The sequence below is a fragment of the Stenella coeruleoalba genome (genome assembly GCF_951394435.1).
Source record: "Stenella coeruleoalba genome assembly, chromosome: 8".
Classification (NCBI taxonomy): Eukaryota; Metazoa; Chordata; class Mammalia; order Artiodactyla; family Delphinidae; genus Stenella; species Stenella coeruleoalba.
Window position 1 is genome coordinate 9,349,547 of NC_137154.1, and position 25,874 is coordinate 9,375,420.

Below are 25,874 nucleotides of genomic sequence, written 5' to 3' on the forward strand. Positions count from 1 at the left end.
GTAAAACAAAACCCCAACCTAAAAGAAGAAAAAAGAAAAAAAAAAGGCCTTGGCTATGGGGGGAGGAGTTTGGGGGGGTGGAACTTAGGCAGGGGTGGGGTTTAGGGTGGGGCAGGGCCTACGTAGGGTGACGTTTGAACATAGGGCGGGGCCTAGGCTCAGGACCCATGTAGCCGAAGGCCTTGGGGGCGGGGCTTAGCGCGGGCAGCGTTCAAGTGTGGGGCGGGGCCTCTGCTTAGGAAAGGGGAGAGGCAGCACCTGTGGAGTGTGGAGTTCCGGAGTTGGAGGTAAGCCCTGGGTGAGGGTGTGTGGGTGGGGTTTTGCCCAGCGGTTGGAGGGAGTCTCAGAAGAGGTGTCTGAGTGTAGAGGTGGAGCCCTGGGTGGGTGTGTAGGGGCGGGGCTTGGGCTCTGCACTGTAGGAGGGAGGCTCCGAGGTCAGAGGATTAGGCCCAGGAGCCCAAAAGCTCCCCGGTGCCTAAGTGGACAGGGAAAGCACTGCCATGTTCTCTTCCTGTCCTCTGCGCAACCCCCTCTTGGTCTCCCCCAGGTTCTCCCCTGTCACCTCTGGACCCCTAACCGTGGGTGGGTCCCCCTGGGTGCAGAAACTCCTCCCCTCCCCCAGCCGCCCTTCATGGGTGCTGGTCCCGTCCTGCCTCCACTTCGCCTCCCCCCTCACTCCCCCCCACACCCCACGTCCTACCCAGTCGCTGGGGGTTCCTCCCGTCCCCTTAGGTGTCCGTGGCCCCCCACCAGTGCCTGGTAGGTGCCCTAGTTGTGCAGAGACGTGAATTCTGCGTCCTCCTAGTCCGCCATCTTGACTCCACCCCCTATACTCATTCTTTTTTTTTAATTTTAAAGAATTTTAATACATAATATGAACTATTTCAGTCCCTCTTAACATGTAAGACCCTGACTCAAAGTATTTTTATACCGTTATTTTCAAGTATTGCACAATATAGGTACAAAATTAATATTTATGATTACATTTTCTTCCACAATATATAGCAAAAATCTTTAAACCTTTAACAGAAAATACATTTTTTCAAAAAGCAAATATTCGTACATTTTAATTCCACCACTAAAGGAATATCCTGTACACAATTTAGAATAGTTGATGTCTTTAAAATGGGTATTTTACAATTTCAGTAAAAAAAAATACAACATGAAGGTGCTGCTGTCACAGATCCCTGTAGTAAAAAGATATAAATGCAGGGGCTTCCCTGGTGGCGCAGTGGTTGAGAGTCCGCCTGCCTGTGCAGGGGACACGGGTTCGTGCCCCAATCTGGGAAGATCCCACATGCCGCGGAGCGGCTGGGCCCGTGAGCCATGGCCGCTGAGCCTGTGCGTCCGGAGCCTGTGCTCCGCAACGGGAGAGGCCGCAACAGTGAGAGGCCCGCGTACCGCAAAAAAAAAAAAAAAAAAAAAGATATAAATGCAATACCATGTCGTAGAAACAATATATATATAACCTTTGATATTTTACAAACTTTGTACTAAATTAAATTATACAATTAGAAGAGACCAATAAACCCACTTATTAGTGCCAATTTTTTTTTTTTTTCTTTTTTTTGTGGCACACGGGCCTCTCACTGTTGTGGCCTCTCCCGTTGCGGAGCACAGGCTCCGGACGCGCAGGCTCAGCGGCCATGGCTCACGGGCCCAGACGCTCCGCGGCACGTGGGATCCTCCCGGACCGGGGCACGAACCCGCGTCCCCTGCATCGGCAGGCGGACTCTCAACCACTGCGCCACCAGGGAAGCCCAGTGCCAATATTTTATAAAAGAAAAAAATCAGCCATGTCTTTGCTATATCTTAAATACTATAAGAGGCCATATCTGAGAGTATACTTTAAAATATACAGTCAGTATAAAATAACTTTGTGCTTGGTTCGCAATGAAAAATGATGCATGTTTTATTTTTGTAACCAAGCTTGAATGTATCCTTACTATAAGCTTAAAAAAAAAAATCTCAAGGTTATAAAAAAAAAATCCCCCTTGGGCCTGAGCATTTTAACTTGTACGATACATCTTTTCTTTTTTTTAGTTAGCCATAACAGGCTGGAATGGCTGGTTAGAATACTGCATGTTATTTAAGCTAAAATTCAAGCCATCTACAAAAGACTTCTCGTGGAGGCCTCCATAGGCCACAAACACATCAAAGGCATTACTGTTCTGGAGAGGACTGAGGTTAAGGGCGCTGTCACCTGGGAACATTCTATTGGTACTACTACCTTGAGCCTTTATATTAGGAAAAATAAGTTTCTTGGTGTTAGGAGAAAGAGCGGAGGTTTTCTGCTGTTGCTGCTGCTGCAGTGGTGGTGACGGCGGTGGCTGGGATGGCTGTTGCTGTGGCCGTGGCTTCTGCTGGCTACCCAGGCCCAGCCCATGCCGAGAGTGCACTGAGGAAGAGATGGCTTTCTGCTTCAAGAGGTCATTCACGTTCAAGCCGAGGTTGATAGGGGAAGTACGTGCAACCTTGTTGCTTCGGCCACTATTCTTCATTTTGGTAGAGCCGAACTTGGTGGCAGCAAAAGTGGCAGTGGTAAAGGTTAAAGGCTGAGTGGACCGGGGCATGAAGGGAGGGCTTACAGCAGCAGAGTGACCAAAGGGAGGAGATGGAGAGCTGGACGCTGATGAGGCTGGGTCACTTGTGGGCATAAAAACCGGGACCTGGGCTTCCCTGGTGGCGCAGCGGTTGAGAGGCCGCCTGCTGATGCAGGGGACACGGGTTCGTGCCCCGGTCCAGGAAGATCCCACATGCCGCGGAGCGGCTGGGCCCGTGAGCCATGGCCGCTGAGCCTGCGCGTCCGGAGCCTGTGCTCCGCAACGGGAGAGGCCACAACAGTGAGAGGCCCGCGTACCGCAAAAACAACAACAACAAAAAACCGGGACCTCTGGGTTAAAGCTGTTTTTGAGCTCCTTTTCCAACTCACATCCATTTTCATTATTATCATCCACATAAAACACCTTCACTGGTCCCTTTTCACCAGTTTGGTAGGAAACCTCAAATGGGTCGATCCAAACACTAGGATCCTACGGCAGATTGCCACGAACACCATCAGTGCCCAAACCACTCTCTTTGGAGGCTTGTTCAATCACTGGGTCCACTTTCTCCCCTGCGTGTATACATCCAAACCCTGATCCTTCGTATGGCTTTTCAGGATTCCAGTGCCCTTCATATTTCTTCTTAAGAAATCTTACAAGCTCTTCACCAAAACTGTTGACACGTCTCCTGGGAGGGGGCTGCTTCCACCACAGACCCGGCATCTGGGCAGGGGCACGGGAGGGTAGGCGGCGGTGAGCCGGCCGGGCCGAGGGCGCGCCGACGCCGCCAGGCGGCGCTCGCCCCTTCTGGCTTGGGGTGGCGAGGACGGGGTCAGGGGAGCGCGCTCACTTCTCCGCACAGCCCGGTGCCCGGCCCAGCGTCCGCGTAGAGCGCCCACTCCGCGCCGCGCCGGGGCTTTCCTCCTTCTCCCCTACACTCATTCTTTAAAGACTAAACTTCTGGCCTCTGAGGAGGGGGAGGAAGGGGCTTTTTGTCTGACTGTGGGATCAGAGAAGCGATGTAGCTGTTTAACTCGATATATAATGTTCAACCAACAACAATTGCTTGGGTTACGGATTGGGTTCAAAGGCCCCCAACAAAACCTGACCAAGCGGTTTAGCAAGGTAAGTGTTGATTTTTAAAAAGAGTATAACACGAAATCTAGTGTGAGTGATCCAGGCTGGTGCAGCGGCGGTGCACCCCATTTTCTGCCGTTCTCAGCATGTGACTTTCCTGTTTCTGGCATCCTTCTGGGCACTTTGATCACTACTGGGCAGGAGGAATGGGGAAGGGCAAAGGGGAAAGCTCATGCCTACTAGGTTTGTCCCCTTAATTCAAGAAAGCATCCTTAGAAGTCCCCAAGTGGACTTTTCATTGGCCAGAAATGGGTCCCATGGCTGCCCCTAGTGGCAAGAGTCTCAGGGTGGAGTTTTTTTTGTTTGTTTGTTTTCAGATGGCCTTTATTTAATTCAAAAAGGAGTTTTTATTTTTAACAGGGCACCTGTATCCCTGAATAAAACCAAGTTCTCTGGGAAGGAAAGAAGGGTGACAGGATACTAAGTAGACAACCTGAAGCTACTGTCACCCCTGTCTCCCCACCTTTGGTAATTCCTGTGCTCCAAGTACGGAGCTTCTCAGGGCTTCACCTGAGTAAATTGATTCACCTCTAGGTAGATTGTAACTTCCTTTCATCTGCCGTTTGCTTTCCATCTTCCAAAGTGACCTCTTTTACCTGCCAGGGCCTTCTCTCCATTTCTCCCTGTCCTTGTGGCTAATATACCTTTTAACATCGTCTGTTATCATTTTAGTAGGATTTGGAAGGGAGGGATGACCAATTTGTGTGACTGATAACACCATTTGAAGTCAGAGGTTGCCTAGAGCTCCAAGGAGGTGATTCTAAACACAGTGGCTCTTGGTTTTCTAGGAGGAGAGGAAGTGGGAGGGCTCCCAGGGGCAGAGTGAGGAAGTGGGACCAGAGCAGGAGGAAGTGGGCGGGGCAGGGTGGGGCGAGTTAGCTGGACAGAGGAAGGGATTGAAGGAGAGGGAGGGAAGGAGGAAGAGAAGAAGAAACGGAAGGAACAACTAACATTTCCTGAAGGTTCACGAGGAGGCGCCACCAGCGCACTGCTTTACAACCTTCATCTCTTCTAACCTCAGCCACTCTGCGGACAACCCAACTCCCCCCTGGTCTTTGGCCGTAGTGGCCAGAGTGTGTCTGTTTCATCCTCTTGTCTATGGCTTTAGGTCCTCCCAGGGTCACTGGGTAGCAACTCCCCAGCTCCACCACTCTCAGCCACGTGGGGAAAAGGCTTTCCCACAGGTCCCACTGGGGCAGAGTGGGAATCGGTGAGCTCCCTCCAGCCCTTCTAGGGTGTGCAGAAGTCTTGGGGGGGACTTCCCTAGTGGTCCAGTGGCTAAGACTCTGTGCTCCCAATGCAGGGAGCCTGGGTTTGATCCCTGCTCCGGGAACTAGGTCCCGCATGCCACAACTAAAGATCCTGCATGCCGCAATGAAGATTCCACACGCAGCAATGAGACCCTGTGTGCCACAACTGAGAACTGGCACAGCCAATAAAAACAAAACAAAACACAAAAACATCTTGGGGCTTGCTGCCCCCCCCCCCAGGACCTTCATACAGGAAATGGGACTCAAACCTCTCTATTCTGAGATTCCCGAACTCATTTAGGAGTTCGAGTACCCCTGACTCCAGGAGGTGAATTTGTTGAGAAACAGGTCATGAGGCAGTTTTTAGGACCTCCACGTAAACATGTCCTGTGATTGTTCTTAGAAGATCTTAGATCTAGCTTTCTCCTCTTCCCTGCTGACCAGAGGATTTTTAATCAGTCAGGATGGGAAATGTGTGAGTGCAGATAGATTCTGCCTGCGGTTGGATTCCTAGAGATAGTTTTTCTTTATATCTGGACTGTGGTTTTTAAACTCAAAAGCCAAAAATGTGAGGTCTGCAAGTCTCATTGGTAGTGCAGTCATGCTATAAAGAGAAATACGGGAGAGGGAAAGAAGGCACATAAATCTATTCCACGCTGTACAGTTAAAAAAAAAAGATACAGAAGAATTTAAAGTGAAAAGTAATAGTTTTCTGTCCCCCTTGCCCCCTCCCCTTCTCCAGTCCCTGGCATTACTGCCAGGAGGCAACCCTTTAAAAGTTTTCTTTATTTTACTTTATTTTTATTGAAGTGTAGTTGATTCAAAATATTATGCTAGTTTCAGATGTACAGCAAAGTGATTCCACTATATATAATACATATATATGTAAATTCTTCTTCAGATTCTTTTCCATTATAGGTTATTACAAGATACTGGATATAGTTTCCTGTGCTATGCAGTAGGACCTTGTTGTTTATCTAATTTATATCTGTTTTGTGTCTGTTAATCCCATACTCCTAATTTATCCCTCTCTCCCCTTCCCCCTTTGGTAACCATAAATTTGTTCTCCATGTCGGTGAGCCTGTTTCTGTTTTGTAAATAAGTTCACTTGTATTGTACTTCGGATTCCACATGTAAGTGATATCATATAATATTTGCCTTTTCTGACTTAGTTCACTTAGTATGATGATCTCTAGGTCCATCCAAGTTGCTGCAAATGGCATTATTTCATTCTTTTTTTTTTTTTTTTTTTTGCGGTACGCGGGCCTCTCACTGTTGTGGCCTCTCCCGTCGCGGAGCACAGGCTCCGGACGCGCAGGCTCAGCGGCCATGGCTCACGGGCCCAGCCGCTCCGTGGCATGTGGGATCTTCCCGGACCAGGGCATGAACCCGTGTGCCCTGCATCGGCAGGCGGACTCCCAACCACTGCGCCACCAGGGAAGCCTTATTTCATTCTGTTTTAATGGTTGAGTAATATTCCATTCTATATGTATATATCACATTTTCTTTCTCTATTGCTCTGTTTATGGACATTTAGGTTCCTTCCATGTCTTGGCTATTGTAAACAGTGCTGCAGTGAATATTGGGGGTATGTGTGTATCCTTTCGGACCATGTTTTTCTCTGGGTATATGCCCAGGAGTGGGATTGCAGGATCATACAATAGGTAACTCTATTTTTAGTTTTCTAAGGAACCTCCATACTGTTCTCCACAGTGGCTGTACCAATTTACATTCCCACCAACAGTGTAGGAGGCTTCCCTTTTCTCCACACTCTCTCCAGCATTTATTGTTTGTAGATTTTTTGATGATGGCCATTCTGACTGGTGTGAGGTGATATCGTATTATAGTTTTGATTTACATTTCTCTAATAATTAACGATGTTGAACATCTTTTCATGTGCCCCTTGCCATCTGTATGTCTTTGGAGAAATGTCTATTTAGGTCTTCTGCCCATTTTTGGATTGGGTTGTTTGTTTCTATGATATTAAGCTGCATGAGCTGTTTGTAAATTTTGGAGATTAATCCCTTGTCAGTCTCATCGTTTGCAAATATTTTCTCCCATTCTGTGGGTTGTCTTTTTGGTTTGTTTATGGTTTCCTTTGCTGTGCAAAAGCTTTTGAGTTTAATTATGTCCAATTTGTTTATTTTTGTTTTTATTTCCGTTACTCTGGGAGACGGATCGAAAAAGATGTTGCTGCAATTTATGTCAGAGAGTGTTCTGCCTATGTTTTCCTCTAAGAGTTTTATAGTGTCCAGTCTTACATTTAGGTCTTTAATCCATTTTGAGGTTATTTTTGTGTATGGTGTTAAAGAGTGTTCTAATTTCATTTTTTTACATGTAGCTGTCCAGTTTTCCCAGCACCATTTATTGAAGAGACTGTCTTCCCTCCATTGTATAGTCTTGCCTCCTTTGTCATATGTTAAGTGCTTTGACTATAGATTGACTCTGAAAGTTGGAGATCAGTAACTCGTGTTTGCATTACTGTCCTTCCATCTCCAAGTCTTGGGCTCTCTCTGTCCTAAATGATTCAGCACCTCCTTCCATTCTAATACTGTAACTCAAATATTTTTGGAAAGAACTAAGATGTAAATCATAAATAAAATCCTGTTTGTTCTATTAATGTATTACTAACCCTATGCTTTAAATTTGTCAATATCAATATCTTTTTATCTATCATCTTCTCATCCTAGACTGTAGTTCTCCAGGGGCAGCGATTGTGTCCGGCACCCCCTCCCTCTTTGTCGCAGGCTTTTTGCCAAGCAGTTTATTAATAACGTTTGTGCCGTGGCTGATAAAGGAGGGTGAGGAACATGATGATAGCAGGGTTTGAATCTCAGCCCTTTTCTAATGGGATAAATGAGACACTCTTTGGCTGGGAATTTACAGCCTAGGCTGAAAGGACTTCTTTCAGAGAGGCATCATTTCTTACTGCCCTTCCCAGGGGTAGATGAAATTAAGCAGGTGTCCTCCAGGCCAGCTTCTGCCATCCACTCCAGTCCAGATGTACAGGACGCGGTTACAGCTCTCTGGCCACAGTCTGGCACTGTTCCCTTAAGGATCCCCTGGTAGAGGACTTGCGATTATAATGTTGGCCACTGGTGGGAGCTTTCTCCACCCGCAGCCACTCTGATACAGATAAGATCATGCTCTGTGTAGAGTTCTGTAACTTCCTCTTCTCACTCAGTAATGCATCTTGGACTCCATTCTGTGTCAGTGAGTGTATAGCAAGTGGTGGTTGTTTAGATTGTTACAACTCTTGGCAATTGTAAACATAATTGAGCTGATCGTTATGGTCCCTACATTGCTTGGATTGGAGCTGCTTATAACCCACTCTTCGCCTGCCTGTAGGAGAGAGGTTGTCCCCTTCTCACAAGGAGAACTGGCTGTGAAACTGGGCAATGGATTATGGGGTATGTGAAGCTATGCACCCCTCCTTGGCTCCCTCAGCACCTGGCTGCTTGCAGGCTACTCATCTCTGCTCCTTTCCTGTCCCAGAGGGTATTCTGGGGTATAATTGTCTGCACTTCTTATAACACTCTGGAATGTAGGTAAGGGTGTTATCATTCCCATTCCCCCCCCTGTGTACATAACTGCTCTGCTTCTGCTTCCGTGATATCTTTCTTTGTTTGTTTTTTTGCTTGTTTTATTTTTTCTTTGCTTTCTTTCTCTCTTTAAATTTTTTTTATTATTTTTTGTTGTTGCTTTCTTTCTCTTTTTTTCTTTTTTGCTACTGTCATGTCTTTAAGCTCACTGGGGCAGGCCAGGGGATGTTGCCGGTAGATGGTAGCTGTTCACCTGAGCTTGGGTAAGTTCATTTGGGCCTAGAATTCAGCTTTATGGAGCTGATCTTTTGAGAGCTATTTTACTCCCATGTATATTTTTCACTTGATTCAGAACTCGGAGGGGGAGATGTGATTATTCAACACTCTCACAAACAACAGTGTGGGCTCTGGAGACAGGATCCAGTCTCAAATCCCAGTCCTTTCATTTACTAGCTTTGTGACCTTTGGCAAGTTACCTTCTCTGAGCCTCAATTTATTCATCTGGAACTTGGGGGTCGTGATAATTAGCCACCTTTAGAGCTGCTTAAATAGTGGGTATAATGAACTTAATACATTTCTTGACACAGTAAATGCTCAATAAATGTTAATTATTTTGACCTACGCTCTGAAACAGTTCAAATGGCATAGAAATTATCTGATCCTTGCAGGTTAATGAAAATTATTTAGTAAGTCCATCTGGTCTGGGAGCTTTTTGTGAGTTAGATCAGGGGTCAGGAAGTCATGGCCCGTGAGTCAAATCTGGCCCTACACCTGTTTTTACATGGCCTGAAAGCTAAGAATAGATTTTACATTTTTTAAATGATTGAAAAAATCAAAGGAGGAATAATATTATTCATTTATTTATCTTGGAAAACTTTTTTTATTGAAGTATATCTGACATATAACACTGTGTAAATTTAAGGTGTACAACAGGTTAATTTGATACATTTATATGTTGTAATATGATCGCCAGTGTGGCAATAATTAGCACGTGTGTCATGTCATATAATTATCATTTCTTTTTAGTGGTTGGAATGGTTAAGTTCTAGTCTCTTAGCAGGTCTGATGATTATAATATAATATTGTTGTCTATATTCATTATACTGTGCATTAGATCTCTAGAGCTTATTTACCACCTGTTGCAAGTTTGTGTCCTTAAACAACATCTATCTTATGCCCCCACCCCCCATCCCCTGGTAGCCACCATTTTACTTTCTGTTTGTACACGTTTGACTTTTTTAGATTTAGCATATGAGGACATCATACAGTATTTATTTTTCTCTGTCCGACTTACCTCACTTAGCAAAATGTCTCAAGCTCCATTCATGTTGTCACAAATGGCAGGATGTCCTTTCTCATGACTGAATAATATTCCGTGGTATATAAATACATACCACATCTTCTTCATCCATTCGTCCACTGATGGGCACTTAAGTTGTTTCCATATCTTGGCTCTTGTGAATAATGCTGCAATGAACCATGGGAGTGCAGATATTTCCAAAAGAAGAATAATACATTGTGACACCTGGAGATTATGTGAAAATCAAATTTCAGTGTCCTTAAATAAAGATTTATTGGGAGATGACCATGCTCATTTGTTACAGACTGTTTTCATGTTACAATGGCTGAGTTGAGTAGTTGCAGCAGAGACCTGTGTGTCCCATCAAGCCTAGAATATTTACTACCTGACCCCTTACGGAAAAAGTTTGCTGACCCTGAGGCAGATGACTGACACCTTTCAATTTCTTCTATGCTTATTATCCTATTCAGAAATATAGTAAGAGTAAGAGAGGAGGATTTTCTCCTTTGCCATGTTGAGCAGGCAGTGCTGATGGCATAGCCAACGAGAGATGGTATGTAGATAGCAAATATCTCAATGAGATTGTCATTAGATTCCCATTAATGTAGAGCAGGAAAATCTTAAAACGAAGCCTGAGTTTTCCATTCCTGTGCATTACAAGGTCAAGGGCCCACACTGAAATCCCGTAGTGTGTGTCTGCTTAGGGCAATCCTGGCAACCTTACTGGTTTCTTCTGAGCTGGACTGTTGCCCTCCCTCTGCTCAAATAAATCCAAACCATTCTCTTCCAGGAGCCACTTCAGAATATGTTCCTTGCCATCGATCAATGGAAAGAAATGATGTTTATGAGAGTATTGTGTGAAATGTGGACTAGAATAAAGTGTTGACTATTGTTATTTTACACAAATGCGATTGTCTGGGTTTGTCTGGTTTGCTTGATCAACCCTGGCACAGCCTTTCCTGCTGCTTGCTGAAGTCCTGTTTCTGGTTATCCTGGGTTTCATCTCTGCTGCTGATGTCGGGTTCTGTCCTTTGGGTGGAGAAGAGGATGCCTGCAGACCCAGAGCTGCTGTTTATAATCAACATTACTGTTGTTTTATTTTTGTTAACAGAGCTCATCCTCTTTGTCTGATGGAACTCAGCTACCTTCCATCAATGTACAATGACCAAGGACATTGTGATGCCTTTGGGAAAGGGTTGATAGGGGGATGCAACAGCAACTAGGGTGTCAACGACAAAGTCCCAGGTTCCCATCCTCCTACATCCAGGCTAACTGCCAAGCCTCCGGGTAGATGTCTAAGTGTCCCAGACAAGGCATCCTGTATTTCCATTTTGGTTTTGGATTCTGTCATCGCTGCTCCAGGCAATTCTGTTAATCATTTCCTTTGTCAAGTTTACCCAGGGTTGGGCAGATCCCATGAGCAGATTCCCTTAAACTCACACGCCCCTGACTTGTAAGCCAGAACCATCAACTTTCAGTGGGAACTGTGAGGGCTGGAGATGCCTCAAACCAGCGGACACTCTCCGTAGCTGTATGGTCCAGTGGGAGTTTAACACTGGCCTATATTATGCTTGGGCAATGAGGCTTTGTGCCCAAATTCATAATTTTATATTATCCCGATGTCCGTCATTGTGGGGGGACCCAGAAGTTATAGTAACAATCTCTAAAGGCAACGCCTTGATGAAGTCCAGAGAATTTGCCAACGATGTTCTCTCCTTCTGCCCCATTCCATCACCCACTCACTCCTCCACGCACTCCATTCCAGCCACTGCCACAGTCGACCACTGGAACTCTTCTCTCCAGGGTCGACAGTGTCTACTCAACCACTAAGTTTAAAAGACAGTTTTTCATTCTTACCTTGCATTTCATATCTGTCCTCAAAACCCCCTCTTCCTTACCTCCTGTGATCTTGCACCCGGGAGGATTAGAACACCATCTCCAGATGCTGCAGGGTCAGTGTTGGGTGTGACCCTCACTCTGGAATTCTGGTGTGTCTGAAGCAACCTCCACATTAGTCAACGGAAGGAGTAATGCTCAGTAGAAACCCCACCGCCAGATCCTGTAGGAAGGAAGGCAGAGGAGCTGAAGCCTTTGTGATGTGGCCTTGGTTAGTTAGCCAGATTACAACCTGAACTCACACCTGCATGAGAATCCCTGTCCTCTCTCTCAGCAGACATGTTCACTTCCTGTTTCAGAGGAGACAGAAGCCACAGGCTGGATTCCAAGCGGTCACGTCTAATGAGCCCTTTTCATGCCCTATCTTGCTTGACTCTGCAGACTTTACTTCACCCCTCCTTTCCACTGTGACCCATCTTGTGTCTCTGCCCTTATTTATTTATTTAAAGAAGATGTTGTGGGTAGGAGTTTACTAATTAATTTATTTTTGCTGTGTTGTGTCTTCGTTTCTGTGCAAGGGCTTTCTCTAGTTGTGGCGAGCGGGGGCCACTCTTCATCGCGGTGCACGGGCCTCTCACTATCGCGGCCTCTCTTGTTGCGGAGCACAGGCTCCGGACGCGCAGGCTGAGTAGTTGTGGCTCACGGGCCCAGCTGCTCCGCGGCATGTGGGATCCTCCCAGACCAGGGCTCGAACCCGTGTCCCCTGCATTAGCAGGCAGATTCTCAACCACTGTGCCACCAAGGAAGCCCTCTGCCCTTATTTTATAAGTCTCCTTGGTGGCTTCCCTTCCTTCTGTTTGTCTAGACTTTTCTGACAGTCAATTCTCTTCTCTCTTCATGAGCTTGGTAATTTAAACCACACTCATGGCTTCACCTACAATTTTTATGATCACTAAAGCCCTGTCTCCAGCCCAGGGCTCTCTTGATAGCGCCACATCTGCTTGTTGGATGTTCACGGGCCTATTCTGGGTGCTTCCAGCTTGACAGATGGAACTCTGGTTCCTTCTTCCAGGCATCTGGTAGCACTCTGCCCCAGGCCCGACGTTTGTGCAGACACACGGCACTACCTGCAGCTCCCAGACACGTCATTCTCACCACTCCCTAGCGGCAGTTATGCTGCTGCGTGTTTCCTCCACCTGGAACCCCCTTCTCTTCCTTACTCCCCATCCCCCAGTCTTCTCAAGATTAAGTTCAGAAGTCATTCCATCCAGGGTCGCCTTCCTTGAGTCCCTTTGCTGTTACCCTGTGTGCACACCGGTGTGGAACTCATTACACAGGATTCTAACTGTGGGCTTCTCTTCTTCTTTCCTTGCTGGCTTGTGAGCTCCCTGGGGACAGACTCCCAACGATAGCACAGCCCCACTCTCTTGCCATTCTGCTGTTGACTGAAGGAAAAACGCACAACATAAGAGCTGTGAGTTTGGGTTTTATTTGGGGACCTTATGAGGACACTAGCCTCTCAGGAGCTCCGAGAGAACCGCTCTGAAGAGGCGGGGGAGAAGCCAGTATACATATATGATTTGGGGCTGTGGAATACGTGCAGGCAAGCATACATCTCGGTAAGAGATGACGCGTGGTCACACGGATCAGATATCTCAGTTAATGGTTTGGTATTTGTGTGTGTGTGTATGGGAAGATGCAGGAACCTGGGTTCCTTAAAATTCTTCCCGAGATGTCTCCGTCTAAGGAGACTGCTTCTCCAAAGCACAGCGTATCCTGTTATTGTTCTGATTTCCTCAGTGACTTAATCCTTGTAGGACTGGGTGGTGAGCAACACCCTTTGTTCCTCTTTGTTTACATTGCTCTGTGTGAGGGAGAAGCTTTTTTATTTTATTTTATTTTATTTTTGCGGTACGCGGGCCTCTCACTGTTGTGGCCTCTCCCGTTGCAGAGCACAGGCTCCGGACGCGCAGGCTCAGCGGCCATGGCTCCCGGGCCCAGCCGCTCCGCGGCATGGGGGATCTTCCCAGACCGGGGCACGAACCCGTGTCCCCTGCACCGGCAGGCGGACCCCCAACCACTGCGCCACCAGGGAAGCCCGAGAAGCTTTTTTAAAATCACAAATTATCCACTGATGTTAAAGTATATTTGAGAGTTCTGGCCAGAGGTTTGCTGTCTTGCTTGTGCAGTCAAATCACTCGGGAGCTTTTAAAAAAATACAGATTCTCCACGCTCCCCTTTCTGGAGATTTTGACTCAATAGATCTGAGGTAAATCCCAGACACTTGGACTATTTAAACTCCACTAGTGACTCTGTGGGGCAGCAGGACCGGGAACCACCGAGAAGGTCCTTTACTAACGAGGGACACATTTATGAACTGCGTTATCAGTGAGCACATTGGCAGGGTTTGGTAAGTCCCAACCAGGGGGCAGCAGTGGTGCTCCCCTCAATCCCACAGGATGCTGGGGAGGTCCTGCGGCCAGCTCCCCCTCCGTCCCCAGGGAGCGGCGGGCACAGTAATGAGAACCATGGAGCCCTGGGTTCATATTGTTTGCAGTCTCAGATCGTACGACAGTTACTCTCTTTATATAAGTTAATGCAGTTTTCTCATTTGTAAAAGATGGCTAGTAAAAGTGCCACACCATAGGTTTTATATGATGAATAAATTGTGTGTGTTTGTGTGTAAAATTTACCAGTCTGAACTCTCAATAAAAGCTGACTACTATTTTCTTGTCCTTTTTGTCAAAAGACGTGTCATAGGCTCTTCCTAGTTTAGAGCACTGACGAAAGCCACATAATCACCGATTTTCAGAACTAGAAGGAAACCTAGGTTCACTTCCTCTCTGAACTAGATGGAGAAGCAAGCGCAGCTCATGGTTTCTGAGTCTGTAGACCCATGGACCCAAGGATGCAGTCACATCTCTCTTACAGCACTTGGAGCTGTGAGGAATTCTGCTGAACAGAGCTTGCGCCGGTGCAAGTATATTCCATTACGAGGACGGGTATCTCTCAAAGAGGACTGTGTCCACATATTTTTATTACTCCAAAAGCTTTTCCCACCGGCTCAGGGTTTTTTCAGCTCAGAGCTTATCCTTTCTCATGTCTGCCTTCCTCCTTGCCTAGCTGGCTCTCTATTTCAGTTCAGCCTTCCCATCCTTGGGGAATTGGTCCCTCACTCCCAATGACTTGGTCAGTGTTCTCTTTTATGGCTGGGCTGGTACCATGCGCATCTTTGGCAGCAAAGACGAGGTTGTGGTTTACAAGAGTAAACTCAGTTAACGGATGCGAGCCCCGTTGGACTTTAGCTCCATAATTGCAGGGGCAATATCTGGTTTTCTCTTCTTTGCTTAGAACAGTGCCTGGCCCAGAGAAGAGGAACAGCAGACATTCTTTGCCGGAAACACAGTTGTCACCTTCCATACATGCTCTTGGATTGCAAAAATATCTGCAGCTAATAACAATGGTGGTAATAGAAAGAGTAGCAACATTTGATTGCTAACTATGGCCAGACACTGTAGAAACACAATTTATTATATTTAATCACAATTTATTATATTTAATCCTTGCTACAAATGTATAAGATTTCCATTGTATAGTTGAGGCAGCCGAGTGTAGAAAGCAAGAAACTTGCTCAAAATTGTACATTTTCAAAGCCAGAAAGTCCACCTCCAGCACTGATGATCTGTGCATTGTAAAGAAAGTGGTACTTTCAGGTTGGATGTCTAGTAGCAGTGACATGTCAGATGGACTGGAGGTGGATGCAAGTTAATTTCCGTCTCAGTTGCCCCTTGCACCTCAGTTTCTGATCAAATAAATTTTTCTAGTCGAAGACTCCTCACTGTAGTTCCTTCATCTGTCTCTCTTTAATTCTTTTTTCCTTCTTCTGTTTTTTAGACAAGATTATATATTAACAACAGCAAACACTGGCATGGATGTAAGCGCCAGAAATTCTCATTCAGTGGGAATGCAAAACAGTACAGCCACCTTCAAAGGCACTTTGTTAGTCTCTTAAAAACGAAACATACTCTCACCATATAAGCCCGCAATTAGGCTCTCTGCTATTTACCCCAAAGAGTTGACAGCCTATGTCCACATGAAAACCACACAAGGATGTTTGTGCCTGCTTTATTCATAGTTGCCCAACTTGGAAGCAATCTAGATTTTTAACTGAGTGAGTGGATAAATAAACCACGGCACATCAGACAACGGACTGTTGTTCAGTACTAAAAAGAAACGAGCTACCAAACCTTGAAAAGACACGGAGGAATCTAAATACATATCACTAAGCGAAAGAAGCCCACCTGGAAAGGATGCATGCTGTATGATCCCCACTATATGATATCCTGTAAAAGGTAAAACTGTGGAGACAGTAAAAACATCAGTGGTTTCCACAGGTTAAGAAGGAGGAAGAGAGGGCTTCCCTGGTGGCGCAGTGGTTGAGAGTCCGCCTGCCGATGTAGGGGACACAGGTTCGTGCCCAGGTCCGGGAAGATCCCACATGCCGCGGAGCGGCTGGGCCCGTGAGCCATGGCCGCTGAGCCTGCGCGTCCGGAGCCTGTGCTCCGCAACGGGAGAGGCCACAGCAGTGAGAGGCCCGCATACCGCAAAAAAAAGAAAAAATAAAGGAGGAAGAGATGAGTACACATGGCACAGGTGATTTTCAGGGCAGTGAGACTATTACACATGGTACCATAATGAGGATAATTAGTATTATACATCTGTCGAACCCCATAGAACATACAACACCAAGAATGAACACTGAACTATGGATTTGGGGTGATAATGATGTGTCAGTGTGTTACCAAGTCCAAGCTCATACTGCCTGCTGCCCAGTAAGCCAGTAAATCGAGAGACAGGTTGCTGGGGCAAGGCACGACAACTTTATTAGGAAAGCCAGCAGACCGAGGAGATGGTGGACTTGTGTCCCAAAGAACCATCATCCCTGAGTTAGAACTCAGGCTTCTTTTATACTAAAAGGGGTGGGGGGTAAAGTCAAACATTTCCTGGTTCCAGTCAGACTCCAGAGGGGGTGTGTTAATTTCTTCCTCGCAGGAGTCATTCACAGGTGGGCTTTGTCAGGAGGTTTCCTGTGAGCTAAACAAAGGTATTTTAGCTTAATTCTCATTGCGTGGGAGGCTGTGTTCCCAGGGATGGGCCATAGTGTTTAATTTAAGCTTGTAGGCACATCTCTTTAGTGATTAACTTACAGCAAAAGCAATAGAATACAGAGGTTAAAGTAAAAGAAACAGATCCAATATGGAGTCAGATTTGTTCTTCCCTATTGCAAATGTAGGTTCATCAGTGGAACAAATGAACTATCTGATGAGAGCTGTTGATAGTCGGAAAGGCTGTACCTGTGTGGGGGAGGGACTATATGGGAACTTTCTGCTCAATTTTGCTGCGGATCTAAAACTGCTGTAAAAAATAAAAGTCTACTTTCAAAAAAGGAGGGACATATGTTGTTAAAATATCCTCCTCAAACAAGGGGAAAAATTCCATGGAGAAAGAAAAATCAAGGAATAAGTCATCACTTATAGACAGCTGATCAACTATCGGGGAGTTAAAGGCAATCTATTGAAAACACTATTAGAACTCATTAGAATTCATCAAGTTAGCTGAATACAAGATCAGCATGTAAACATCAAGCACAATCGATAAACCAGCTGTTACCAGTACATAACCTAATGGAAATAATGATAAATGGACGAAGGTAACGATAGCAACAAAAAAAATATTGAAATATATTTAATTAGGAATATATAAACCTTTAAGGATAACATCATGAAACTTTACTCCTGGATAAAAAAGGGGGTCTACCATGAGGTTTTTGTATAGCAGTCTAAATACACACACACACACACATACACACACACACACACATATAATATATATATGATTGTTTTAAGTTGTTGATCTCCTAATTTCAAGTGGATTTTAAAAACCCTGCATCTGTACTCTCCTCCCATTACAATGACTGCTTTTGACGTCATATTTTACATCTAATTGTTTTGCGTATCCCTTAACGGCTTATTGCGGACACAGATGATTTTACTACTTCTGTCTTGTAACCTCCCTACTAGCCTTGTGTGTGGATGGTTTCCTACCCTTATTGTATGTTGCCTTCACTGGTGAGCTTTCTCACTTCAGAATTTTGTTTCTAGTTGTAGCCAAGAAAGGGGTCTAAGTAAATGGACGCACCCACCTTACTTTCAAGGAAATATGAAAGCATTTAATGATGTCAACTGTTCTCACACTACTCTACAAATTCAGTGCAGCCCCCATTAGAATCCTAATGTGGCAGCTGTGGGCTTATTTTAAATTCTAAAGCGCTGTTTTAATGTCTCAAAATTAGCACGTACTCACTTATTGGGTTGAGGGGAGGAACCCGACTTTGGTCCCAGGTTCAAGCCCAGCTCTGGCACTTTCTACCTGTGGGGACACCAGCAAGGTGCTCACCCTCCCAGCCTCAGTTTCCCCCTCTGTAAAATAAGGTGACATAATCCTGCCTACTTCATGGGATTTGTCTTAGGATAAATAATACAGGAAAAAAATGTCCAGCACAGTATCTGGCAGTAAAAGTAGCTATGACACTTAAGTAACAAAAAGGAAAAGAATATAAGTACTAAGTCAAACAAAGTAAATCACCTCTCTCCCAAAGTCAAATAACAAACTGAGTCTACCTGACTTTGCCTATGAGGAATGTTTATTTATCCTAAATGCTAACAAATTGTGCTTCAGAATTTGACTCTGGTTCCATTGGGATTTCTCTCAGTTAAGAAGAGACCATTCCTTTTTCAATCACTTTATTGTTTTATGGCGAGTTCTAAGTGACTCTTATTGTGGTTTTAATATTCTTAGTACTGACTATAGGAACAAGGGTATAGGAAGGTGGTGGGTGGAGATAGATATTATTTATCCCAAGACACACAGGGACTCTGGGGACTCATGTCTTCAGCGGGATGCTCTGGTCACTCGTGTCCTTTTGGCTGAGGTTGGAAATCCCAGAGATTCTTTAGGTCTTGCAACGGACGAACATATGTCCCACCTCCCCTTTCATAATCCCTCTTGTTCCAATTTACCAAAGACAGTAGGTTTCTGCATCATCCACCAGAATCTTAACACAGATCCTTGACTCTGCGTTTAGAAATCCCTGGACCTCAAAGAAACAGTTTAAAGTCTTATTTGGTGATACAGAAAAATTTTTCTATATCAAGTGATTTCTACTTCTTTCCTCTAATAAAATCAAAAGAGGACCTAATTTAACTGACTGATAAATTATTAAAAATCATTTTGAGTGATAAATTACGATGCCATTTTTAGCCTGTCGTTCAGAATGATTGAAAAAATTGAATGGCATCGCTATCACAAAACTCATTCTGCAACTGCAAATTCATGTGACAAGTGTTTTCAGAGTTTACATCCATGAAGGTGAAAAACATGAATAAAAGTACCTCATTTTAACAATAATTCACAGTATCCGTGTATATGTAAAATCAAGAGTCCTCATTCAGTTCATGAAGAGATACATTTATCAATAACATTTTACATCACGTGTTTAAAAAGAATCAACAATTGAAATAAATGTCTGGTCTTCATGCAAAGTTGCAGGCATCTCTGCTGGTGCCCAAATCACCAATACACCTTATCTTACAAACTCCTTGAAGCCACTTTATCCCTTCTTCCCATGCCTTTCTGCATTGTGGAACCTACGAGATTTATGCCCTGAGGTTCCTCAGGGAAACGTGTGAGTGATGTAGCCACGCCTTACTACTCCCACAGACCACCTGCCAGGCCCCCTCCTACCCCTAAGGCAGCTCAGACTTTGGGCCAAGGGTGTGAGCTGCAGAGGGAGGCATATAACATGGAAAAATCCACTGGGCGTCAGAGGTTGTTTCCTTCACCTTGTTCACCAACTCTTGCCATGAAGTGATGGCCTTGTGATGTTTAAATCTCTTTTCTGTGTCATACCTTAGGCAGAAGGAGGTAAGAAAATATCAGAAATGCTTGGTTTGCTCCGGAATTCTCCATAACAGTTACTCAGTGTGTGCACTGGGCTACCTGTGCTGTTCATAGTGCTGGGGATCCAGCCCAGGTACCAGTTGAGACATAACCTACAGTTTGGGGACCATCATCCACTTGTAAATTGACTTCATCCACCACGTGGCATCAGTGGGGTACTCCCGTGAGCCAGTGCCATCAGGTACACTATTTGGATGGCCCAAGGCCTCCTCTTCTGAGAAGGCAGAGCTGTGTTCATCACAATACATTTTGCCTCAATAATACAATTTTTAACTTTGTATTTGGAATTAACTTCAAACACGCAGAAACATTGTAATGATATGTATAGTAGAACACCATCATGCCATTACCCAGATGCACTTTTTTTAAAATTGAAGTATAGTTGGTGTACAATATTTTATAAGTTGCAAGTGTACGATAGATTCACAATTTTTAAAGGTTTTATTCCATTTACAGTTATTATAAAATATTGGATATATTCCCTGTGTTGTACAATATATCCCTTGTAGCTTATACATAATAGTTTTAATTCCCTACCCCTATACTTCCCCTCTCACCCTCCCTCTCCCCACTGGTAACCACTAGTTTGTTCTCCGTACCTGTGAGTCTGTTTGTTTTTTGCTATATTCACTAATTTGTCGTATTTTTAAGATTCCACATATAAGTGATACCATACAACATCTGTCTTTCTCTGTCTGACTTATTTCACTAAGCATAATACCCTCCAAGTCCATACATGGGGTTGCAAATGGCAAGATTTCATTCTTTTCTATGGCTGAGTAGTATTCCATTATATAGATATACACCAGATGCACTTATTGTTGATGCATTACTTGATTTACTTTATATATGTTCTTTTGGAGACTTCTTCTCACAAAGACACAGGCCAGACATTTCAATACATGGAAGAAAAATTCCAACAGACACGCATAGCCTTTAACATGAAATTATACCCATATATTCCACTGGCCCCAAAGCTGTGGCAAGGCCATACATACATAAAGTCAGGGACGATGTAGGGACTAAAGAAACAACAATAAGCAGATCTTTTGTGGATGCGAACCCTTCCATGTCAAGAAGAACATGTAGGCTGCATTTGAAAGATTGGAGGAGCACTGCATTAATGAAACTGTCATGGGCTCCTGATTTCCAGGCAGTGTTCCAGAGGTTTCCCTTACCATGCAGAAGACACTTGAATGTCAAGGACCCTCCCTCCATCCGAAGTCCTTTTCTGCAGGAGTCAAGACTGCCAGACCAAGGTGAGGCACTGTTCCAATACGTCTGTTCTACCTAGGGAACGGATGTTACTGAAAGCAATTCCGAGGGAGAGCTGCCTTGTAGCAGTGAAGCCAGGTGTTAACAACTCTTCCTGCTCCTCCCACAGTAAGGTGAGCTGGCGTGTCCTTGAGATACACGTTCTCGTTGTAGGGCAGCCCCACAGGTGCAGGAGACCCCTGAGGACAGCAAGTCACAACCCCTTCACTGGTCCCTTCCTGAATAGGGGAGTTTGAGTCCTCTGCGAACACAAGTGCCACCTATGATAATGGAAATAGCAGATTTTTGCCATCTTTCCCCTTGAGAAGAAAGGAGTAACCCTATGGTGTCCATGACAGGTTGAATGAAAATGAAGGTTTTAAAAAAATTTTACTTATTTATTTGTTTGTTTTGGCTGTGTTGGGTCTTCGTTGCTGTGTGCGGGCTTTCTCTAGTTGTGGTGAGCAGGGGCTACTCTTCGGTACGTGGGCTCCTCATTGCAGGAGAAGCAGTTGGCTCAGCAGTTGCGGTACGCAGGCCCTAGAGCATGCGGGCTCAGTAGTTGTGGTTCGTGGGCTCTAGAGCTCAGGCTCAGTAGTTGTGGAGCATGGGCTTAGTTGCTCCACGGCATATGGGGTCTTCCCGGACCAGAGATTGAACCCGTGTCCCCTGCATTGGCAGGCGGATTCTTAACCACTTCGCCAGAGGGAAGGCCCAATCTCAGACTCTCTTGCCAGCTGCCTTCTCATTAGCTTCTCTAATGGAAGGCACTGATGAAGATAGGAAGGTGGGAAGAGGGCAGAAGTCATGTGCTGCAGTATTGTTTAAGGGAGAAAAGCTTTCTAGAATCCAGTTTAGAATTTGTCTATCTGTAGCAGGCCATTAACTGGGGACCTGTTGCCTTCCCACGATCAATAGAGAGAGAGGCAGAGAAACCAATCAATAAAATAAAGAATTTGAGGTGTGGCCCTGACTTGCCAGCCCTGGGCTATATGGACTGTGTCAGCTTGAGAGAACCAATTCATCTTAAGTCCCAGTAAATGGAGACACACTTTCTTTACATGAGAGTCCGTATTGTGCTCATCTGGTGTATTGAAACTTTTTAACGGGAATCTGGACCTCTCGTAAAGGTGTTTTGGTCCATGTATCATTGGGTTTTTTTTGGTTTGTTTTTAAAATATTTATTTATTTATCTTTGGCTGCATTGGGTCTTCGTTGCTGTGCGCAGGCTTTCTCTGTTTGCAGCGAGCGGGGGCTACTCTTCGTTGCAGTGGCTTCACTTGCTGTGGAGCACGGGCTCTAGATGTGCGGGCTTCAGTAGTTATGGCACGTGGGCTCAGTAACTGTGGCTCTCCCGGCTCTAGAGCGCAGACTCAGTAGTTGTGGCGCACGGGCTTAGTTGCTCCGCGGCATGTGGGAGTCTTCCCGGACCAGGGATCGAACCCGTATCCCCTGCATTGGAAGGCGGATTCTTAACCACTGTGCCACCAGGGAAGCCCCATGTATCATTGTTAAATCAGTCTTTCTGCGGGGGAATAAAGGCTGGGACTTCCGCCACCTTGCTGATTTCACTCTGGGGATATCCTAGTTCCTCTCTAATTTCCAGTAGCTACGACGGAGAGCATATAAAAGCTGCTGTATTTTTTACACATTGTTGATACATCTAGCCTTACAAAGTATCTCATCTTACTATCTTAATACTGCTTGTTGTATTTCAAGAGCCTGTCTCATGTTTCCTGGCAAAACAATCATGCTCTCTGCAAATGAATGTGTTTTCTGTCTTCTTTGGAAATATTTAGGATTGGTCCATTTTATTATTTTTGTCGCTACTTAGGGGGGTTGACACAAAGCAAGGTTGACTGACTGCATGTCACAGGCATATTTTTGTTTATCCTGGATTTTAATGGAAATGTCATTAGCATCCATTATTTTATTTTATTTTAATTTTTTAAATGATTTTCTTTGTTTTGGCCGTGCCACGCGGCTTGTGGGATCTTAGTTCCCCAAACAGGGATGGAACCCAGGCTCTCGGCAGTGACATCAGCAAGTCCTAACCACTGGACCGCCAGGGAATTCCTGCATCCGTTATTTTAGAACTGCGCTTGCTCTTGGCATTGTAAATTATTTTTTTGTACCTAAATAGTTTCTTCTATACTTATTTTACTTTAAATTTTTATTAAGAATGGTCATTGAGTTTCATTAAATAACCTTCATCTAGTCATATAATAGGGAGATTTCTCTTTTTCAGTTGTTGAGATGATGATATTGGTAACGTGTATGATATTGAACTGCACCCTTGGTTTTGGAATCCCCTGTGTATGTTTCACATGTTAATCCAAGGCCACCTCTGGCCTATATTTAATGATTTCAGAGGAGACCTTTTTTTTTTTTTGCGGTACGCGGGCCTCTCACTGTTGTGGCCTCTCCCGTTGCAGAGCACAGGCTCCGGACGCGCAGGCTCAGCGGCCATGGCTCACGGGCCCAGCCGCTCCGCGGCATGTGGGACCTCCCCGGACCGGTCACGAACCCGCGTCCCCTGCATCGGCAGACGGACTCTCAACCACTGCGCCACCGGGAAGCCCAGAGGAGAACTTTTATACACACACACACACACACACACACACACACACGCACACACACACACACACACACATTGACATAATACTGTGGTTCTCAAAGCCTGGTCCATGGGCCACTGTGGAACTCTGAGATTCTTACAAGGGGTCCTGGGAGATCAAACTCTTTTAATAATGATACTAAGTTATTATTTTTCAGGTCACTCTCATTCTCTTACAATTGTTCTTTGGAGTTTTCCAGAGGCTATGTGATATGTGACACAGCGACAGAATTAATGCAGAAGAAAATATATTTCAGCAGTTTTCTATCAGTCATATGTTAAAGAGACTTGCAAAATTCTAAACATTGGTAATCCCAATGCAACGCAATTTTTTTTGTCCTTTTGGAAAATATAAACTTTTTAATAAAGATATGCTATGTATTAAAATATATGAATTTATTATTCTTATGAGTAAATAAAAAATAAATATTTTATAAATGTCTCCATTTTAAACTGTGTAAATGTAGACATTTATAAGCCACTTAAACAGAAGCTCTTCCTTGTGGTCCTTAATCGTTTTTACGGTTATAATGGATTCCCTTTTCTGAGAACCATTGACATAATATAACCACAGACATGTAAGTACATTTTATATACGTATCATTTGAATAATACTAAGTACCCTACTTATTATTTTCACTCCTAGCTATCAATACTCATGAAAACAAGGAAGGTTGAGGGACCTCCCTAGTGGTCCAATGGTAAAGAATCTACCTTTCAAGATCCCACATGCCTCAGGGCAACTAAGCCCCTGCACCACAACTACTGAGCTCACACCTCAACTAGAGAGCCTGCGTGCCGCAAACTACTGAGCCCAAGCGCTCTGGAACCCACGCGCCACAACTAGAGAAGAGAAAACCTGCACTCTGCAACTAGAGAGAAGCCTGCGCGCCACAACGAAGAGGCTGCATGCCTCAGTGAAGATCCCTGTGCCGCAACTAAGACCTGACGCAGCCAAAAAATAAATAAATAAAATAATAATAATAATTAAAAAAAAAACAACAAGGACGGTTGAGAAGAAGTGGACGTTGACAAAAGGATGATCAAGGAAGATCTCACTGATAAGGAGACATTTGAGTAGAGACCAAGGACACAAGAGAAATTGAAATGAGATTAAAACAGGATTGGTGTGCACTGCATATTCCTATATGTGTTCAAAGGCAAATACTAATAATAATAAATTTTAAAATAGTATTCAGTTGTTAGATTGTGTATATTTGGCAAATACACTGCTCAGAGACAGGACTAAGTGGGCAATTAATAGATATTTTTTAAGATTTTTTTTTTTGGATGTGGACCAGTTTTTAAAGTCTTTGTTGCATTTGTTACCATATTGCTTCTGTTTTATGTTTTGTTTTGTTTTTCTTGCTGCGAGGCACGTGGGATCTTAGCTCCCTGACCAGGGATGGAACCCGTGCCCCCCGCATTGGAAGGTGAAGTCTAAACCACTGGACCACCAGGGAAGTCCCAATAGATCTGAATCCAATAATTCTTTCAGTCTCTGATATTCTTTCTTTACCTCCAAAACACATATATATCTTCATCCTTCTACTTATTTATTTTTTTTTGCGGTACGTGGGCCTCTCACTGTCGTGGCCTCTCCTGTCGCGGAGCACAGGCTCCGGAGGCGCAGGCTCAGCGGCCATGGCTCACAGGCCCAGCTGCTCCGCGGCATGTGGGGTCTTCCCAGACCGGGGCACGAACCCGTGTCCCCTGCATCGGCAGGCGGACTCCCAACCACTGCGCCACCAGGGAAGCCCCCTTCTACTTATTTTTATATTATCTCAGTGGTTTCTCTAAAAATGGTTATTACTGTTACATATGAGTCCAAGTTGGGGGACTGGAGCTGGGGGTGCTCCTCAGAACACAGTGGATGCTGACAGTGGGCGGTGGGAGTATTTGCACTGGGTGTGGGCGTAAAGAGATGCAGTGCCTGTGCAGCATTTGAAAGTGATGAGTGAAAGTGAAGCTTCCCCGGAACCTACTTTTCTAAATAACATCAGTGATAAAGTCCACCTCCCTGAAGAGATATCAGTATAAGTTTTAATACTCGTTCTACCTTCCATTGCCCTGGAACAGACCACTCCCAGAGCCCTGTCCTCGATACTCCCCCGACTCCATGCGGTCACTCAGGCACCCAGGCTGTCCTCATGAAGGCCTCAAGCATCTCTTAGGGCCTCAGGACTCTACTGGATCTTGGCGTTAGGTGGCAGATAAGGGAATAGGGAAGAGGCTTTCTGAGACAGGTCTGGAGGTGATGTTTCCCATGACTCCCCCATTCCATTGACCTGAACTCAGGGACGTGGCCACACCCCAGGGAAACAAAGCCAGCTGTGTGTCCTGGCGGCAGAGGAAAATGGCTTGGTAAATAGCTCT

The 25,874-nt window shown here is 45.0% G+C and overlaps 2 protein-coding genes and 1 long non-coding RNA gene across 3 annotated transcripts in view; 1 reads left to right on the top strand and 2 right to left on the bottom strand.

Moving 5' to 3' along the window:
- The window catches only part of ASRGL1 (asparaginase and isoaspartyl peptidase 1), a 30,525-nt gene extending 29,729 nt beyond the window's left edge, over nucleotides 1-796 (bottom strand). The window contains exon 1 of the mRNA XM_079930049.1: nucleotides 701-796. The gene's annotated coding sequence lies outside the window, so the exon portion shown is untranslated. The remainder of the gene's footprint in view (nucleotides 1-700) is intronic.
- Nucleotides 242-25,242, top strand: LOC307190703. Its single transcript, XR_013829525.1, has 3 exons — nucleotides 242-287; nucleotides 20,781-20,886; nucleotides 24,145-25,242. It is a non-coding gene; the product is annotated as an uncharacterized lncRNA (long non-coding RNA).
- On the bottom strand, nucleotides 2,040-2,657 carry LOC307190702 (protein Tob1-like; the record flags this gene model as incomplete). The annotated part of the gene is made up of 1 exon (XM_079930050.1): nucleotides 2,040-2,657. One exon carries the CDS (start codon nucleotides 2,655-2,657, stop codon nucleotides 2,040-2,042), a length of 618 nt encoding a protein of 205 aa, XP_079786176.1.
- Nucleotides 25,243-25,874: the final 632 nt, after the last annotated feature.